The sequence below is a fragment of the Balaenoptera ricei genome, chromosome 3 (genome assembly GCF_028023285.1).
Source record: "Balaenoptera ricei isolate mBalRic1 chromosome 3, mBalRic1.hap2, whole genome shotgun sequence".
Classification (NCBI taxonomy): domain Eukaryota; kingdom Metazoa; phylum Chordata; class Mammalia; order Artiodactyla; family Balaenopteridae; genus Balaenoptera; species Balaenoptera ricei.
Window position 1 is genome coordinate 95,826,738 of NC_082641.1, and position 20,268 is coordinate 95,847,005.

Sequence of the window (20,268 nt, forward strand, 5' to 3'; positions counted from 1 at the left end):
GCAGGCCAGACACCGCGGGCAGTGCTTAAACTTTTTCTTCCAAAAAAAAAGTATGTGTATATGCACGCAAGCGTAAAAGTATATGTTTATACACACACACTACCTACATAATACATAAAAATAGCCACACCATATCCAGGTATGCGTATATATATAAAATAGGCAAATATGTACATATAAATAAATCAATATATGTACAGCCTTAACTCGGAACGGCGGGAGCGGCGGGGAGGACGACGGCGACGCCCCTTCGCCCCTCCAGGACCGCAGGACCGGAGCGGCGCGGCCCCTGCGCGGCTTGAGCCTTCCGGCTTGCCGTCCGCCGCTGCCGCGGCCATTGGTTGAACTCCAGGCAGCTGATCCTGGCGGCGGGGCCAGGGAGCTTCGAGGATGGCGGCGTCCGCGGCGCTGATTCTGCGGGAGAGCCCCAGGTAACCCCGGCTGGGCACGGGGGCAGCACGGGCAGGGCAGGCGTAAGGGTGCTGCTGCTGTCTGTCACCGAGGCGCGGGTGGGGGGCCGGGGCGGAGGGGCAGGTGCGGGGCCGCGGGTGTCCGGAGGGGCGGGCGCGGGGCTGGCAGAGTCGCGGTGCGGGCCCCGCGGGAGCGCGCGAGACTGCGGGTGCCTCCACCTGCACGGTAGTTCACCTGCGTGGGCTTACAGTGGGCCTGGGCAGCTGAGGTCAGTACGACGGTGTGTGGTCAGTGTCACCGTTCCCCGAGGCTGTATCGCAGGTACCCAGGCCATCCTGGAGTAAAACTGAAATCACGTGGAAAAGTATTCCGTTTCCGTTTTCAGTTCTCTTTCAGACCTCCTGATTATGAGAAAGTCTCCCATTGGTCCCGGATGGTCTTGAATACCTAACACGCGTTAATATACCTTTTTAATCAAGATAGACTAGGCCTCAGGCCAGGAGTTTTTGGCTTGTAACAGTATCTAGACAGAATTTAGTAACATTGCTTTTGTTTTCATTTGATTTCTTTTGAATTCATTTGTTTATTTAGTTCATTTCTGTTTATGGTAGGTAAGTAAGGTCGGCTGTCTATAGTGGTGATGTAAACTTATGTTTTAAAATAAAATTATTTAAGTAAAAATGACTCCATTTAATGAAAAATAAATAATAGTGCAGGTGGTGTGTGGATGCAGAAAAGTGCGGAAGTATACAGGCAAATAATTGAGGCTGGAGAATAACTTTGTGTCTAGATTGGACAGGAGTCTTTTTGAAGAAGAGAGTTGTCATTTTGAAGTTTTAACTTTTTTGATTACTTGAGTTCTGACAGCCAGTTCCTTTTCTCACACCAGTGTCCTGGGTAACACATCACATCAGTAAACCATATTCAACGTGGTGCAGTAGAATTGTTCTTATCACATAATTTAAGTTGATTATTACAATTGAAACAGGGATTTAAAACAGCTGTGTACTTAGTGACCCCAAATGATATTGTATGTAGTTTTGTTTTTTTTTTTTATTCCATTACCTGCCATGCAGCAGTCTTTTCTTTCTATTTTTGGTGTAATTGCCAATTCCCTCCTCCCACTCTTCTCAAAGTTCTGTTTTGAGTTAAGTGGATACATAAACTTTCACTCCTAAATTAATACCATTCCCCACAGAGTGCAGGCTTCTCCTAGTAGTTTGCCTTGCCCAGAAGAAAGAGAAAATTTGCCAAATAGACCTTTTCAACAGAAGTACTTTTGGGGGTATCTTTTGGAAACGTCCTGCCTTTGCTAGCCATCACCTGTTTTTCTTTATTTTACTCAGACTTACCTTGTAGCAAGCAGAGTTGTCGAAATGAAAACTTACAGACAGCTGTACTTACGGTAACTACAGTACCACGTGGGGAAAACTCATTTTAAAACTTTGTTTTATGAATTTATTTAGCATGAAAAAAGCAGTGTCGCTGATAAATGAAATAGATATAGGAAGATTTCCACGATTGCTCACCCGAATTCTTCAAAAACTTCACCTGAAGGTTTGTATGTTTGCACTTCTATAGATTATAATATATTCTCGTGATTCCACTGCAACTCTAGGTTTCTACTTGAAGTACTTTTTTGCGAGGTATTGTTCTCCAGCATGTCCTCAGGAACACCGGGTCTCTAGAAAATATAATATCCCACGGTCAGAAGTTTGGGAACTTCTGTCTTCATTCAAATTAATTTTTTTAAATCATGGGACTTTTCAGAGTATATTTTATGGTAGTGTTAATGGTAAATTTTTAAGCGTGACTGTTGTGTGCAAAATTTTCCAAATGTGTTTGACCAGGGAACTGTTTTATCATGGTATTTATTTTGGGACCAAGGCTCTGTGGAACACGCTTTGGGAAAATTCTGATATCATGATTTCATTCTTTGTCTTAAAAATAGCTCTGTAGTTTTACTATCAACCAGTATGTAATTTTTCATTTAATCTTTCTCTTCCACTTTTATTTCAAGGATGTGGTTATCTTGGATATATTGATGCTTAGTAATTCATTACTTGGTTAACTTGCTAACATAACTTAGTTAACTTCTTTATCAGGTTAATAAAATTTAATTCCATTCAACATGTGTTTAAGGAGTGCCCACTAACTGCTCTGCCTGGTGCAAAGTATCACCATTAAATGAGAACCCAGACTCTTACCTCTTCTTTTTCCTGGCCAGAGGCCAGTCCCAAAGCCCTGCCCTTTCTCCCTCTGAAGTATCTCTCAAATCCAAGTTCTCTTCGTAATCCTAGTTCAGACCCTTATTATTTCTCCCTTGGACTACAACAGTTACCTTCAAACTGGTAGTGCTGTCTGTAGTCTTCTACCTTCTTATCACTTCTTCATGGTGCTGTTCCATTTATCTTTCCAAATATTTTTTTCCTAAAAAAAAAAAAAAAAGTTGATCATATCTTTACAGTGTTCAAAGCCATCAGTGACTTTCCATTGCTCATGGGAAAAAGTTCATATTCCTTAACATTGTATCATAATAACGTTACAATATAGGTGCAGTCTGTGTTTTCCCCACTTTGCAAGTGTTTCAGTTACCCTGGACTATGCTCTTTTACTGGAACGTACTGTGAACTTTTTCCACTTGGTGTCTGTGTAATATACTCTTTCCCTTACCTGAAATATCTTCCCTTCTTTAGTGAATAAACTATTCATCTTCCAAGGATTTGACAGTCCTACTCTCAGCAGCTCGTCCTCTCTTCTTTGCTTCTAACACGGTTCATCCTCACCTCACTTTAGTACTACATCATTAAGTATTTGTTTCATGATTACAGGGTCTTTCTCTGACCTTGAATACTTTAAGTATCATGTCTTACTCATCTTTATATTTCCCGCACTTGGTACATTGATACTTATGCAGTTGGCACTCAATAGCTATTCTTGGAGTTCATTCTTTTCCTTGCCATGGGAAACACAAAATGAATATAGGTTCTCTGAATTCCTGCCCATAAGGAATTTGTGATGTAGAAGGAGAAACAGGAGGAACAACCACAGTAACAATGGCAGCTACATTCTGTGGTGTTTGCTATGCACAGTTCCATTGCTCCCTCTGTGACCGGTGCTGTTCTGATGGCTTTGTGGTGTTAACTCATCTGATCCTCCCAGCACCCTTAGGAAGTAAGTTCTGTTGTCATCCTTATTTTATCCATGAAGAAACTGAGATAGAGACCAGTTAAGTAATTTGCCCAAGGTCACACAGCTAGCTAGTAAGGCGGTCTGGCTCCAGAATCCATCCCTCTGACCCATTACAGTAAGCCTCAGGAAAGAGTGTGAAACGGTATATAAATCAGTCCAAAAGTGAATGATGCAGGCAGTTGACACAGAGTTTCTTTGATTGTCTGAGTTGGTGGCTGCCTTCTTTTTTATTTTTATTTTATTTATTTTATTGTATTTTTCAATTGAAGTATAGTTGATTTACAGTGTTGTGGGTGGCTGCCTTCTTAAACACATACAAAGTGATATGGGACACAAAACACTTATATACCTCTTATGTTCTTCGTACTGAGGGAGGATGGAACATCTGCAGGAAACTCGTGACCCTCTGGAGTTTGTCTTTGACCCTCTGGAGTTGAGAAAACATTAATATCTATCTTAGAGTAACTGAATGGCCAAAGCATTCCACAGAGGTGTTTGAATGCTGTCCCTTCAGAGGTGGGGAGTGGAGGTGAGAAGGTGTGGTTGTTGAGAGCTGAAGCAGCTGAGGACAGAAACATCTGTATTTGATTACTTGCCTGCAGAAAGTCAGGAGAGAAAGTCAGGAAAGGGGCAACCCATCCCCACTCCCCCAACCCGCCCGGACAGTTTTAAGGAATGTTCTTCCAGAGGGACTCCAGTTGTGATAAGGGCTCTTATCAAAGAGTTTGCAGTGACATCTCAGATCTGCCAGCTTACTTTTATGTACTCTTGGTCTGTCAAGTTGGCCTTTGCCTTGGGACAAGCAGAGTCCTCAGAGCGGTGAAACCACATGCAGGTAAGTTGGTGAAGAGGTTTAGGGATTTGGTTGCTATTCTTAATGCTGTCAGCTTGACACTTTGATTTTACCAAGTTTGATCTTGGTAAAATGGGATTGTGGGCAGAGGATATCTGTTTTTGTCCAGACTGGTTCCTTGGAATCTCTAGTAGAAATAAACATGGGGAAAGTAAGCTTAGGTATAGAATATGGGCACGCCTAAGTATGGGTCTGGGAGTCTTCTTTGAACTGGCCCTACTCCTAAGCAATCGTAGCATATAGGAATACTTGGGAATTTTGGGTGGTTTGTTACCAATGTGTGTAGGGTGCTGGTGGCATTTAATGCCCAGGAACTTTATTTATTTTTTTAACTTTTTATATTATATTGGAGTATAGTTGATTAACAATGTTGTGTTAGTTTCAGGTGTACAGCAGAGTGATTCAGTTATACACATACAGGGATCTATTCTTTTTCAAATTCTTTTCCCATTTAGGTTGTTACATAATATTGAGCAGAGTTCCCTGTGCTATACAGTAGGTCCTTGTTGGTTATCCATTTTAAATATAGGAGTGTGTACGTGTCAATCCCAAACTCCCTAACTATCCCTTCCCCCCTGGTAACCATAAGTTCGTTTTCTAAGTCTGTGAGTCTGTTTCTGTTTTGTAAATAAGTTCATTTATATCTTTTTTTTTAGATTCCGCATATAAGCGATATCATTTGATACTTGTCTTTCTCTGTCTGACTTACTTCACTCAGTTTGACAATCTCTAGGTCCATCCATGTTGCTGCAAATGGCATTATTTCATTCTTTTTAATGGCTGAGTAATATTCCATTGTATATGTGTACCTTTAAATGTCTTGCAGTGAGTAGGACAGTCCTGTACAAAGAATTGTCTCATCCTGCATGCTAATAGAGTCTGCATTGGGAAACACTGAAGGAAATCAGAGTAACTTCCTTATCTGTGAACTTAAAAACAAACATTTGTGGCCTCTAAGTTTTTTAAAATAGCTGTCACAACTCATGCAATTAAAAAAAAACCCCTCATATACCTTGCTCCAGAGACTCTTAGGCCCTCCCACAAAGCCCTTGATGTTACTATGTCTAGTTCTGCAAGATGAGGTGTCTGGATTTCTGGCCATGGCCTACTAGCAACAACAAACTGGGGGGTGAAGGCGCTCCTGTAATGGGGCATGTGGGCAGTTTCAAGAATCGACTGCTGGGTATAGATTGAAATGGAAGAATTATGAAAATCAGACACAAGAAGTACAAAAGCAAAGAAATCTGAGGGTTTTTTCTGAAGTGAAAAATCATCAGTGTATCTTAGCAGTTCTTTAGGAAACCAACTGCAGCACGGAACTTGGATGCTCGTAATTATGATTTAACTTATTGCAAGAATCTAGTGTAATCCAATATACTTTGTTTACAGAAGTCTAGAATGGGTGCTGTACATTTCAGAAAGATTGCTTTTAAAAGTTTAAAATAAAAGTTCTTTTATTTGATATATTGACTTGTGGGTACCACCATATTTCCTCATTATGACCACTAGAGAAGTCTCATTATATTAATATAAAGGACAGTCACAGTTGTAAACCCCAGCCTACAGAAATGCCTGAGGATTTTGTTGTTGCTGTTGTTACAATGTATGGAGGGTGCTGCCGGCATTTCATGCCCCGGGACTTTAAATGTCCTAGCGATGTGCAGAACAGTCCTGTTCAAAGAAGAATTGGCCTCACCTATGTGGACAAAAAAAGAAAAGAGTAGCTTATCCCTGAAAAATGCATTTATTTTGTACTTAATATAAGCTGGAGGGCTTCTTACAACTTAGTTTATTAGGTTAAAATGATATGTATACATTTTAAATTATGGCATATGCAGACTACTAGTACCATGTGTTCTTCCATTGTGGTGTTGGTGTGTGTGTATGCCTGTGTATGTGAGTCAGAACTTGGATTCCGGACCACAGGCCTCTCTTGTCTCTAAAGCCGTGCTCTGAGTTTTTAAAACCTAATTGCCTTCATAATTATTTAGATAGTATACTGTCTTCATAGAATAGAAGATCGGTATAACCTTCTGAGGAATGTGACCTGATTTCAACTGTATGTGGAATTAAGATGAGTTCACTCATCATGCATGTTAAGAAAATAAATTCTTCAAAAAAAGAAAAAGTTGGAAGGATGGATTTTTTGATTTGTTCTTTTTTGTGCCCTTAAAGTTCAAAATAGAGTGCGTAAGTGAAGTGTTTCAGTAACATTTTAAATTTCACAAATAGTTTATGAGGAAGTTTTTGTTTTAAGACATTTAAACAACATGGACGAACTGAAATGCCCCCCTTGGCTAACTCTTCCCCCTTCCTCCATCTTAATTCTCTCCTGTGTGAGTTATCTATTGCTGAATTGCAAATTTCCCCCAAAGTTAGCAGATTAAACCAACAGTAAACATTTATTATCTCTCACGCTTCCTGTAAGTCAGGAATTTAGCAGTGGCTTGGCTGGGTGGTCCTGGCTTGGGGTTCTCATGAAATTGCTCTCAGATGTTGGGTGGGGCAGCTGGTACCTGAAGTTTTGACTGGGGTAGAGGATTTCCTTCTAACATGGCTAGATGGTGCCACCAGTTAGTTCCTTGTCACATGGGCCTTTCCTCCTGACATGGAAGTTGTCTTCTTCCAGAATGAGCGGTCCAAGAGAGGGGGGTGCTGTCCTTTTTATGACCTAGGCTTGGATATCACATACCTTCACTTTTACTATATTCTACTGGTTAGAAGTAAGTCAGTAAGTCTGGCTCATACTCAGGGGAGAGGAAATTAGGCTCCATCTTTTGAACAGAGGAGTGTTAAAAGAATTTGCAGATATGATAAAACCACCACATCTCCCAGAAGTAATCTTTGTTGTCGATTTGGTTTTCATCTTTCCAGGTCTTTTTTTCAAGTATTAATAACTACAGATGTGCAAACATATGTGCACGCATATATAAATAGAAATTTTTGGTTTTTATATAAATGTGTTCATAAGTGGCATTATACTGTTTACCTTTTTCACTTATCACTTGTATCAGAGATCTTTCCATGTCAAGCCATACAGCAGTTATTCTTTTTAAATACTGTTTTTCCTTTCTGCCTGTGTATATATGTTTATGGCATATGCTTTTTAAATATATAGAAAAAATAACATCCATTTTCCATTTAAAATTTAAGTTTCTTGGACACTTGCTCTCTAATTTTATAAACGTGGGCCTTAAATTTCTCCCATTGAGAGGGTAAAAACGAATATATCTCCTTTACTTTCTCTTCAACACCCAGATATGTGTGGGTTACTTTTGGTACCTAGGAAGAAGTTATTAACCTGCTGCTGTCTGGAAGCAAATAGAATGACTTACATTTAATATTGATCTACCCAGGGTCGTTGTTGGAGCGAGATATTGACTATGGATTTGGAACTTTGTTTTATGGCTGTATTTTATTCTCCATTTGTTGTTCTGCTCACATATTTTAAGCACCACCTTATTTTAAGGGTGCATGTTTCATGTACCAGTGGATGGGGGGAGATACATGTTCCCTTGTCCCCCTTTACTCCAAACCACTTTATTAATATGATGCCCTTGAAGATCTTGAGAATATCCCTTTTCTTGCTCTTTTTTAAAAAGTCTTGGGACTTCCCTGGCGGTCCAGTGGTTAAGAGTCTGCCTTCCAATGCAGGGGAAGCGGGTTCGATCCCTGGTCGGGGAGCTAAGATCCCACATGCCTCGTGGCCAAAAAACCAAAACATAAAGCAGAAGCAGTATTGTAACAAATTCAGTAAAGACTTGAAAAATGGTCCACAGCAAAAAAAAAAAAAAATCTTAAAAAAAAAAAATCTCACTTTCTTGTACATATTGGGGACACTGAAGTTTATTTTTCTACGTGCTCAATCACTATTTTTATTTTGGCAAAATACCTCGTTTGGTGTATATTTAAAGGAATCAGATTGACAAACTTGGAAGTTAAATTGTACATATCCATTGAATTTAATGCAACATGTGGTTCATTGATTGTACATGGGTAATACTGTTACTCTCTTCCTCATATTGATAAAGTCTGGTACTGTAGGTCATTATTTCAAGAAGGTGTATGGTAGTCACAGAAATTCTAGAACTTTAAAATCAAAACATTGCTCTTGAGGTAAGTGATTGGCATTTTGGCCAAATTGGGTTCATGCTTTTCTCAGTCATAAAACAGGTAGTAGATACTTGGAGTTCTGGTGACTAGCCTCCCCAAACCAAAAATATGCCAGCTTAGAGTTCTAATGCTGCTTCACTTGAGCAATTGTAAGGTTGTACCTCATCCTAAGCTGTTAAGGCATGGACTTCTGAAACTTCTCCATGTAGCTGTTGGGGAGAGGCAGCAACAGGGAAAGTTGTTTTTGGTATGTGTAGATAAAGTATTTTTATTTGAAAGCAGTTCTAATAGTGTATATTTTTCATACTTGAAAAACAGTTTTTAGATCAAGGAGATTGTTTTGGAAATGAAAGAAAGGAGACTAGCCAGAAGTTATACTCAGATGGCTAACTTCTTTCTTTCATATATTGCTTATAAAAGTAATGTGTGTAATGTGTAAGTTTTGGAAAATATTAAAATTATCAAAAAGACTTAATTTCTCACTTTATATATGCTCTTATAATAACCCATACTTTTGCAGAACTCATTAGAAAGGGAAGTTATCTGAACAATTATTTGTTTTTAATTTGTCTTTCTAACTAGAGGATAGTACTCCTGAGGACATAAACTGTCTATGTAGCACATAATAAGTACTCAGCAAATATATATATGTGTGTGTGTATATATATATATTTATATAGAGATATATATATATTTTTTGGACTTCTGCAGTATCAGTTGTGATTTCTCCTCTTTCATTTCATATTTTGTTTATTTGGGTCTTCTCTCTTTTCTTCTTGGTGAGCCTGGCCAGAGGTTTGTCAATTTTGTTTACCCTTTCAAAGAACCAGCTCTTGGTTTTATTGATTTTTTGTCTATTGTTTTTTTAATCTTTATTTTATGTATTTCCTCTCTGACCTTTATTAGCTCCTTCCTTCTTCTGACTTCAGGTTTTGTTTGTTTTTCTTTTTCTAATTCTTTTAGGTGGTGGGTTAGATTGTTTGAGATTTTTTTTTTCCTTAAAGAGGGCCTGTATCACTGTAAATTTCCCTCTAAGAATTGCTTTTGCTGCATCCCATAACCCATTGACTTTTTATTTATTAATTAATTAATTAATTAATTTTTGGCTGTGTTGGGTCTTCGTTTCTGTGCGAGGGCTTTCTCTAGTTGCGGCAAGTGGGGGCCACTCTTCATCGCGGTGCGCGGGCCTCTCACTATCGTGGCCTGTCTTGTTGCGGAGCACAGGCTCCGGACACGCAGGCTCAGTAGTTATGGCTCATGGGCCTAGTTGCTCCACGGCATGTGGGATCTTCCCAGACCAGGGCTCGAACCCGTGTCCCCTGCATTAGCAGGCAGATTCTCAACCACTGCACCACCAGGGAAGCCCAACCCATTGACTTTTAATAAAATAATCCTAAGGGTTAAACTAGTTGCCACCTCTCTATCTGATGGGAATCCTGGTGCTAGGTAATGGAGGATATAGATAAAGGTTCTCAAGGTTAACAGTTTTTATCTGTTTAATCCTTCCAGGGTAGGCTCCCTCTTATTAAATGCCTGCAGGAGCTTAGGGTTAGGTAAGGTCATATACTGGCAGAGGTTTTGGGGTGAGTTGGGGGGAAGAAAGAGCTACCAAAGGAAAGAAGCCCCCAGGTATTTTCTATCTTAAAATGCTGTTCTCTTAAATGGAGATTTTGCTTTGGGCTCTTAGAAGAGTTGCTGGGACCCATTATAATTGGATAGTATTATTACAGAGAAGGTGTTCCGCCCCCATGTTTTTTAATTTTCTTTCTTAATTTTTATTTTATACTGGAATATAGTTGATTATAATGTTGTGAGTAAAGATGGAAATTACTATTAATTATTGTTAACATTTTGGGGTTTTACCTTGTAGTATTGTTTTTTCTAAATGTCCTTTTTTTTAAAAAAATAAATTTATTTATTTTATTTATTTTTATTTTTGGCTGCACTGGGTCGTCATTGCTGCTCGCGGGCTTTCTCTAGTTGCAGCAAGTGGGGGCTACTCTTCGTTGCGGTGCGCGGGCTTCTCATTGCGGTGGCTTCTCTTGTTGCGGAGCATGGGCTCTAGGCACGCGGGTTTCCGTAGTTGTGGCACGTGGGCTGAGTAGTTGTGGCTCGCAGGCTCCAGAGCGCAGGCTCAGCAGCTGTGGTGCACAGGCCCAGCTGCTTCACGGCATGTGGGATCTACCCGGACCAGGGCTCGAACCCACGTCCACTGCATTGGCAGGCGGGCTCTCAGTCACTGTGCTACCAGGGAAGTCCTAAATGTCCATTTTTTAAAAAATATTTTTTTATACAGCAGGTTCTTTTTAGTTATCCATTTTATACATATTAGTATATATGTTAAATGTCCATCGTTTATGTTATTTACCATTATTTTCCACCTCCTATAAATCATAGAATTGAAAATACTGGGGGTTTTTTAATGAAATTTATTTGGCAAGAGCCAGATAATGAACTGTACTATGATTTTAAGATATTGAAATTTACAGACACATCATTTTCTTTCAAGGATGGATTTACTTTCTTTCTTTCGAGTTCTCATTGTCGTATGAATAAATGAATCTTCTGTTGAGTATCTGAGTTTTGAATACCTGAGTGTATGCTAATAGATTGCTTTCTGTGTTGTAGGCTGAGAATAGTTTCAGTGAAGAAGAGGAAGAAAAACTTCAAGCTGCATTTTCTCTGGAGAGACAAGATCTTCACCTAGTTCTTGAAACAATATCTTTTATTTTAGAACAGGTATTTTTATTGTCCCAAACTTCCTAACCATGGTTTGTTTACTACAAGTTTGCATTGCTGTGATATCTATAACATTTTATCTTATTTTTCTCAAGTATACAGATGGAAGCTGTGAATATGTTTTATCAAAAAATTTTGATGTAGTAAAAATATTTTGAATGTGTGATTTTTTTCGATGGTATTCCGTTCTGCTAAAACAGTCTTAGTGTTGAGCAGCCTGAGTAAAGTATTTGACAGTATGAATCAAGACTTCGTTGACATGAGACAGTTAAAAAAGATTCAAATTTATTGTTACTTGGTATAATAATTTGGAAAAATGATTTGGAAAAATGATTTGGAAAAATGAACACATTTTATTTAAGAAATTTAATAAATGATTTTGGAGGATTTATTTGACTAGGTTGATAAATAAAATATTTAGATAAGAAATATTTGTCAAAGGACCTTTTGTCATACTATTTCTTCCTACTGAGCTGTTCTTCTGCATCCCTTCTTTATATCTAAATTCAGTTCATTGTTTAAGTTCATTGTTCTGTTCAAATCACATCTCCTCCCACTGCAGCCTTGACCACTTATACTTGCAATCCTCCCCTTATTTGGGTTCCTTTTATGCTTGGCTCATCATGGTAGAGCACATTGTTCGTCTTTTCATTATTTCATGTATGTCAGTTGTGTCTCCTTCACTAGGTTTTGAATTTGTGTGGGGCCAGGATCACATTTTCTGTGCATCTTATGTAAATGCAGCACATTGCTGGGCTAAAAATAAATTCTTTTTTTTAACATCTTTATTGGAGTGTAATTGCTTTACAATGTTGTGTTAGTTTCTGCTGCATAACAAAGTGAATCAGCTATATGTATACATATATCACCATATCCCCTCCCTCTTGCGTCTCCCTCCCAACCTCCCTATCCCACCCCTCTAGGTGGTCACAAAGCACCCAGCTGATCTCCCTGTGCTATGCGGCTGCTTCCCACTAGCTATTTTACATTTGGTAGTGTGTACATGTCATTGCCACTCTCTCACTTCGTCCCAGCTTACCCTTCCCCCTCCCCGTGTCCTCAAGTCCATTCTCTATGTCTGCGTCTTTATTCCTATCCTGCACCTAGGTTCATCAGAACCTTTTTTTTTTTAGATTCCATATATAAGTGTTAGCATACGGTATTTGTTTTTCTCTTTCTGACTTACTTCACTCTGTATGACAGACTCTAGGTCCATCCACTTCACTACAAATAACTCAATTTCGTTTCTTTTTATGGCTGAGTAATATTCCATTGTATATATGTGCCACATCTTCTTTATCCATTCATCTGTCGATGGACACTTAGGTTGCTTCCATGTCCTGGCTACTGTAAATACAGCTGCAATGAACATTGTTGTGGTACATGACTCTTTTTGAATTATGGTTTTCTCAGGGTATATGCCCAGTAGTGGGACTGCTGGGTCATATGGTAGTTCTATTTTTAGTTTTTTAAGGAACCTCCATACTGTTCTCCATAGTGGCTATAAAAATAGATTCTTAATAAATTCCTATTGTTTGTTTATTTCACAGTAAACAATACTGTAGCTTCCTGGGCATTCTAGTGAATAGATACCGTTAGGAGGACAAGCTGCTGGGCATCTACTACATGCAGCCTTATACAGATTACAGATCATAAAGATGATTATGGTTCCTATCCTTGGTGAACCTTCAGTAGAAGAAAAGGATAACTGAACAGGGCAGAGCAGCCTGGGGTTTATGAGAAAGTTTTTTCAGAATAATGTAAAAAACAACAGGTATCACCGTGAAAAAAGTTTTCAATTTTTTATTATATATTACCTAGGAAGTTGGTAGATGAACGTGGTTTTGAGAAAGTGTTTCTTGGAAAAATTTTGATAGTTGGGAAACAAAACCACTGTGTACTTATTTGAAATAATGAAGTGAAATAAGGAAATGAACTTTTAATTAGGATACCATTTACATAGCCAAAGCAAAGAAGTTTTTCTGTTAAGTGGATTTAGTATTACTTAAACCACAGGCAAAAATGAAGCAGTTTAGCTTGAAAAATTTAGACCATTTAATTCTGAATCTTCCAGCCCTTGGTTGAGTATATTATTATTTGTAAAATAATAAAAAAGTCTCTGCAACAGAAATATGAAATTTTTAAAATTTAAATCATTTAAAATAATGTTGTATTTGATTACAGTTCAAGGTCTCTGTATGAACATTTGGGATATATGTAATTTTTTTTTTTCCTCTTTAATAGGCAGTATATTACAACGTGAAGCCAGCAGCTTTGCAGCAGCAGTTAGAGACCATTCATCTTAGACAAGACAAAGCAGAAGCATTTGTCAATGCTTGGTCTTCTATGGGTCAAGAAACAATTGAAAAATTCAGGCAGAGGATTCTTGCACCCCACAAGGTATAGGATATACTACTCAAAAGATATTTTTCAATATGTATGTATGGCATAAATTATTATATCTGAAAAGTTCCGCTCTCTTCTATTTTCTGGAAATATTTGTGATTGGTGTTATTTTGCATTTTCAGCAGCATTATATGAGCGTTCCAGTAGTTCCAAATCCTTGTCAACACTTGGTATTGTCAGTTGTTTGTATTAAAGCTATTCTGTTAGGTTTTGTAATGATATCTTGTGTTTTTAATTTACATTTCCCTAATAACAGATTATGATGATTATCTTTTTATGTACTTACTTGCCATCCATATGTCTCCTTTGGTGAAGTGTCTGTTCAGATCTTTTGTCTAACTGTATTTCCACACTGTGACAGATAAAGAATTATAGTAATATAAATATAAAGGACAATTACAAGTGTAAATCCCAGCATATAGAAATGCATGGGTTTTGTTTTTGTTTTTGTTTTTGTTTTTTGGTTGTTACAATTTGTAGAAGGCGTTTGTTTTCTTTCTGTTGAGTTTTGTGAATCTTTGAGTCCTTTGTCAGATATGTGATTTGCAGATATTTTCTCTTAGTCTGTAGCTTTCCGTTTTAGTTTCTAACAGTGTCTTTTGCAAAGTAAAACCTTTAAAATCTGATCAAGTTTGATTTATCATTTTTTTCTTTTATTGATACTGCCTTTGGTTTTGTATCTTAAGAATTTGTAGCTTAATGCAATGTCACAAACTTTTGTTTACTTCTAAGTGTTTTATAGTTTGTGTTTTACATTTAAGTCTAACATCCAGTTTGGGTTAATTTTATATAAGCCATGAGGTACAGGTCCAAGTTCTTTTTTTTTTTCTGATATGGACGTTCATTTGTTTCAGCATAATTATTGATAACATCCTTTTGTTATTGAATTGCCTTAGCCCCTTTGTCAAAAATCGTTTGACATATTTGTGTATCTCTTTCTGGACTCTCTTTTTGGTTTCATTTATCTATTTGTCTATCTTTATGCCAATATCATGCTGCTTTAATTACTGTAGCTTTGTAGTAAGTCTTAAAATCAAGTATTGTTAATCTCCTGACTTTGTTCTTTTTAATAATTGTTTTAGCTATTCTAGTTTCTTTACCTTTTAATACAAATTTGAAAACCAGGTTTTTTAATATCTGCAAAAAATCCTCTGGAATTTTGATTGAGATTTTGTTTAATTTATAGTTCACATTGTAGAGAAATGACTTCTTAACAGTATTGAGTATATCTCCATTTATTTAGGTCTTGTTTGATTTCTTATATCAGTGTTTTTCATTTTTCAGCATATTTTGTTAGATTTGAACACTCTTAACCTAAGTTTTTTTTTTTTGTAGTTGTTGTAAATGGTACTGGTTTTAAAATTTTGGTTTCTAGTTGTTTATTGCTAGTATATAGAAATACAATTGATTTTTATATGTTGATACTGTATTCAAGACCTTGGTAAACTCACTAATTAGTTATAGCAGTTTTTTTGGTGGTTTTCCTTGTGATTTTCTTTGTAGAAAGTCAGATTGTTCATGAATATAGAGATAGTTTTATTTCTTCCTTTTCAGTTTGTTCAGCTTTTGTTTCTCCTGCCTTACTGTACTGACTAGGACTTCTAATATGATGTTGAATAAGATTGGTAAGTTTGAACATCATGCTTTGTTCCCAGTTTTAGAGAGGAAGCATTCAGTCTCTCATCATTAAGTAAGATGCTAGGGACTTCCCTGGTGGTCCAGTGGTTAAGACTCCTCGCTTCCACGGCAGGGGCACAGATTCAATCCCTGGTCAGGGAACTAAGATCCTGCATGCTGCGTGGTATGGCAAAGAAAATAAAAAAGAGAGTAGGATGGTGGTTACCAGGGGCTGGGGCTGGGGTAGGGAAATGGAGGCAATGTTGTTCAAAGAATACAAATTTCCACTTATAAGATGAATAAATTCTGGGGATCTAATGTATAAAATAGAAACAAAAAGATGCTAGCTGTGGGTTTCCAGAAAATGCCCCTGTATTGTTTTCATTTCTCTCTTTTTTTTTAAGCTCTACATTCTAAGAGCTCTCAAGTGTCCTCCACACCACAGCTTCATTTTTCATTTTAATTTCTGCTTTTTCCTGTAACCTGTACAGATTTTAAGTTTTCCATTTTTTTATCCCTAAAATTTTTTTAACCATCGTCATTTAAAAAGAAAAAATCTCCACTTGCCTTTGAATATTTGCCTATTTTTTATATTTATATAATTTTCTTCTGTTTTTTTTTCTTGCATTTATATAAGTACAGTATACTTGTATAGTTAAAAATATTTCTTTTTTCACCTCTAATAGTAAGTCATTTTTTATTGTTTTCTGGATGATAGTTTGTTGCTTTTTTAAAAGTAATATTTCTGGGGCTTCCCTGGTGGCGCAGTGGTTAAGAGTCCGCCTGCCAATGCAGGGGACATGGGTTCAAGCCCTGGTCTGGGAGGATCCCACATGCCGTGGAGCATCTAGGCCCATGCACCACAACTACTGAGCCTGTGCTCTAGAGCCTGCGAGCCACAACTACTGAGCCTACACGCCACAACTGCTGAAGCCCGTGTGCCTAGAGCCCGTACTCCGCAACAAGAGAAGCTACCGCAATGAGAAGCCCGTGCACTGAACGAAGAGTAGTCCCCACTCGCCACAACTAGAGAAAACCCGTGCATCGCGGTGAGGACCCAACGCAGCCAAAAAAAAAAAAAAAAAAGTAATATTTATTCCTATGTTGTATTACATTAACTTCTGTTTAAGAAGTAGTTTGATCAGTTGTCATATAAAATATGCAAAAAAAGTAGTTGGATATGATTAATTGGTCCCTACAACATTGGTCCCTTAAGAATGTAGGAAATTATCTTTTGCCAATATAGAGTATATGAGAGGGTAGCTAATACATTTTTTAATACCTTAAATGCTAATTAAGATCATATAATAATAGCAAACATTTCTTGTGTTTACGGTGGGCCAAAAACTCTACTAAGTGCATTATATCTTGTAAAATCCATTAATAGTTCTAGTTTATATGTAAAATTAAACTGAGGCTTAGAGAGATTAAATAATTGGTCCATGGTCACGCGGATATATAAGTGGTAGAGTTGGGATTTGACAAAGTAGTTACACTCCTAAGCCACTGTGCTATACTACCACCTAAATGTTAGCAGCAAAATTTTTCTGTGTCAGGCATTATGCAGGGTGGTTTACATAGTTTGTGTGTGTGTGTATGTATACGTGTGTGTGTGTTTTATATCTTTGAAAAAGAAATGAAACTTTCGAAAGTGTACCTTTACCGTGTTAACCCAAGTGGTCCATGGTGAAGGTTACGTGGGAATCAGATTGGGCTCGCTCTCTCGCTCTTTTTTTTTTTCAATTTTATTTATTTATTTTTGGCTGCATTGGGTCTTCGTTGCTATGTGCAGGCTTTCTCTAGTTGTGGTGAATGGGGGCTACTCTTCACTGCAGTGTGTGGGCTTCTCATTGCTGTGGCTTCTCGTTGCAGAGCACGGGATCTAGGTGCGTGGGCTTCAGTAGTTGTAGCACGCAGGCTCAGTAGTTGTGGCACACGGGCTTTAGTTGCTCCACGGCATGTGGGATCTTCCCAGACCAGGGCTCGAACCCGTGTCCCCTGCATTGGCAGGCGGATTCTCAACCGCTGCACCACCAGGGAAGTCCGAGATTGGTCTCTCTCTTAATTAAGCCTTGTTCCTTTTATGTCATGGTACCTCTGGCAGCTATAATGTTATCTTCCTTTTTTGCCCTGATGACTGTTAAAGATATGGTGACTAAAATAGCTGTGGATGAAAACAGAGCATGTCATTTAAATTGTAACGAAAATATATGACAGTGATTTATCATATAATGAACAAAAGTTGTATTTGCAGTGACTGTTTTACAGTCATTTAGAGGTTCACGTAAACTGTGTGGTGCTTGCAGTGGAACATCTGTGTAAGTAATTCTGAATTCAAAGAGAGTCAGATTCAATTAAATAACAAGTTAAAAAATCAAAAGGAACTTATTTTTAATTCAGTTTTTAAAAACACCTCTTTTCATCTTCTATTATTTCAATCTAATAAGTGAGAGGCAGATTGAAAATTGATTGGATAGCTTTTTACAGGATATGATTGAAGGGATTTAAAAATTTTATCCCGTCTCACTTTTTTTTTTTTTAAATACACTTTATCTTAACCTCTTTGGACACTGAAATGTTACCACTGCTTATTAGAATTGGTAGTCTTCCCTCTTTTATCAGTGTTGACTATGTTAGCAGTGTCCTTCTAACAGGGTTTTCTGTTTGATTTTTGTTAAAATGCCTGTGTGGTTACAACATTTATTAAATTATGAATACCCTTTCAGACAGAACTTGAATACTGTGTTTAATTTTACTCCTAAAATTCTGGTTAGAGTTCCTTTATGTATATTCCTGCTCTACAAAATGTAAAAACTTACATGTTAAATATTACTGACATATTGATACATCTCTTTTTCTGAGACCTTAAGGAAGAGAATTGTGTTTTTTTATATGATATTTTTTCTAAAATATTTTTACATTTGAAGCTCACCCTATTCCTCAGTAACAGGTATGATTATGAGAAATATACGTAAGGCTTATCTTTAGCACTCTGAGTCGCCTGCTCTTTAAAGGCTACTGATTCCTTTTCTTAAAATGCACTTGTATGTTTGTTAGGGAGATTTTAAAGATAAATGTGACAGTTGTATTTGTTTTGAATGCTCAAAATGTGTGTATTGTGATTTCGTCCTGTTAAGAGTGTTCTTAATTTTACCAGTTACATAGCAAATTTATTATTTCATTATGTAGTGAAAATTCATCATGTCTCATATGTTCGTGAGAAACCTGCATTTAAAAATGGACGGCTAACGTTCTTAAGATAATAGTGTTCCTAAACAGTCTTTTTAAAAAATCCTCTTTAAGCCATTATAATAAGATTTACTTTAGTGTTAAGTGTAACAACTAATTGTTTGCTTCATTAATTGTTAAATATCTGTCTTTTATATGTAATATAAGAAATTTAGATTTGACATTTTTAAAACTTAGTGTATTCTTTTGTTTTATTATTTTCTCTTATATTCTTATTTCATTTCTTTTGGAATTCTAAGGATGGATGAATGGCTTTATTATAAAGAGAACAGAAAAAGCACACTTCATATAGCTAAATCTAAATACGTAACTATGAATACATACCTGAGTGCTTTTCCAAGATTTAAACGCTTCTTAACATTATCATCTGCATTTATAGGAGAGGTATTTTGTTATAATTATATCCATATACAAGTCTAATTTCTGCCTCATTTGTTACGTTAGTTGTTGGCATGTTAAGAATCAAGTGAAAGCCATAGTTTTTGCATGTGCTGGAATTGACTGAATGTAAATGTTTGTGAGGTTTAAATGCTGCTATATTCATTTACTCTTTTTTTATTGAAATATAATTTACCTGAAGAAAATGCAGAGATTTTAAGTGTGTTCAATTTGATGAATTTCAGAAATTATATATACCCATTTAATCATTCTCCTTAACAAAATAGAGAAAATTTTCATTACCTGAAAAGTGCCCAGTTTTAATTCCCTCCCACTTCATACTCAGATTTCCATCACTGTAGGTTGTTTTTTGTCTGTTCTTAGACTGAATATAAATGAACTCAAATAAATGTGTCTGTCTACTGTCTCTCAACACAATGTTTTTTGGGATTCATTCATGTTGTTACTTGTGTCAGCAATTCTTTTGTTGCTGAGTATTATTTCCTTGTATGAAAATAACACAATTTGTTTATCTGTACTCCTCTTGATAGACTTTTGGGTTGTTTCCAGTTTCTGGCTATTATGAATAAGACTGCTATTGACATTTGTGTACAAGTCTTTTTGTGGACATATGTTTTTATTTCCCTTGAGTAAATGTCTAGCAATGGGATTGCTGACCCCTTAAGCCAAATCTGAGGCTTTGTATTTGAGTTTTAGTCAGTCCGTGCTGCACGGTTTGGGAAAAAGTCATATAAATGTAAAAAGTCATAGAATTGTGCATCTGTCACCTTGTGTGGTTCCCTTCTTTTATGAATCTGTCACCTTGTGTGGATCCCTTCCCTTTAACTTCTTTCTGCTTTTAGTCATTCTCCAATGCCTTCAAATCACTGTTTTTAAAATATTTTGTTTAGAAGTTATACTTTTTATTTGCAAGGGAAGTTGATGTGATATAAACTCCTTCCTACCATTATCAGATTAGGAACTCTAAAACCGCTTCTTTTAAATTGTAAGTCTTATTCTGTCCCAGCTCTGCTCCAGATCCACCAAAGTCTTTCCGTGTTGTTTAATTCTTTCTTTCTTTCTTTCTTTCTTTGTTTATTTTTGGCTGTGTTGGGTCTTCGTTTCTGTGCGAGGGCTTTCTCTAGTTGCGGCGAGCAGGGGCCACTCTTCATCGCGGTGCGCGGGCCTCTCACTATCACGGCCTCTCTTGTTGCGGAGCACAGGCTCCAGACGCACAGGCTCAGTAGTTGTGGCTCACGGACCCAGTTGCTCCACGGCATGTGGGATCTTCCCAGACCAGGGCTCGAACC

General features: G+C 37.3%; 1 protein-coding gene across 3 annotated transcripts in view; it reads left to right on the forward strand.

Annotated features, from left to right (window-relative positions):
- The first annotated feature begins 345 nt into the window (after nucleotides 1-345).
- The window catches only part of COMMD10 (COMM domain containing 10), a 167,966-nt gene continuing 148,043 nt past the window's right edge, over nucleotides 346-20,268 (forward strand). For all 3 annotated transcript variants that reach the window (XM_059919421.1, XM_059919423.1, XM_059919422.1), the window contains exons 1-4: nucleotides 346-431; nucleotides 1,878-1,968; nucleotides 11,198-11,308; nucleotides 13,553-13,708. In XM_059919421.1, the coding sequence (XP_059775404.1) occupies nucleotides 391-431; nucleotides 1,878-1,968; nucleotides 11,198-11,308; nucleotides 13,553-13,708 (399 nt within the window). In that variant the 5' untranslated portion in view covers nucleotides 346-390. The remainder of the gene's footprint in view (nucleotides 432-1,877; nucleotides 1,969-11,197; nucleotides 11,309-13,552; nucleotides 13,709-20,268) is intronic.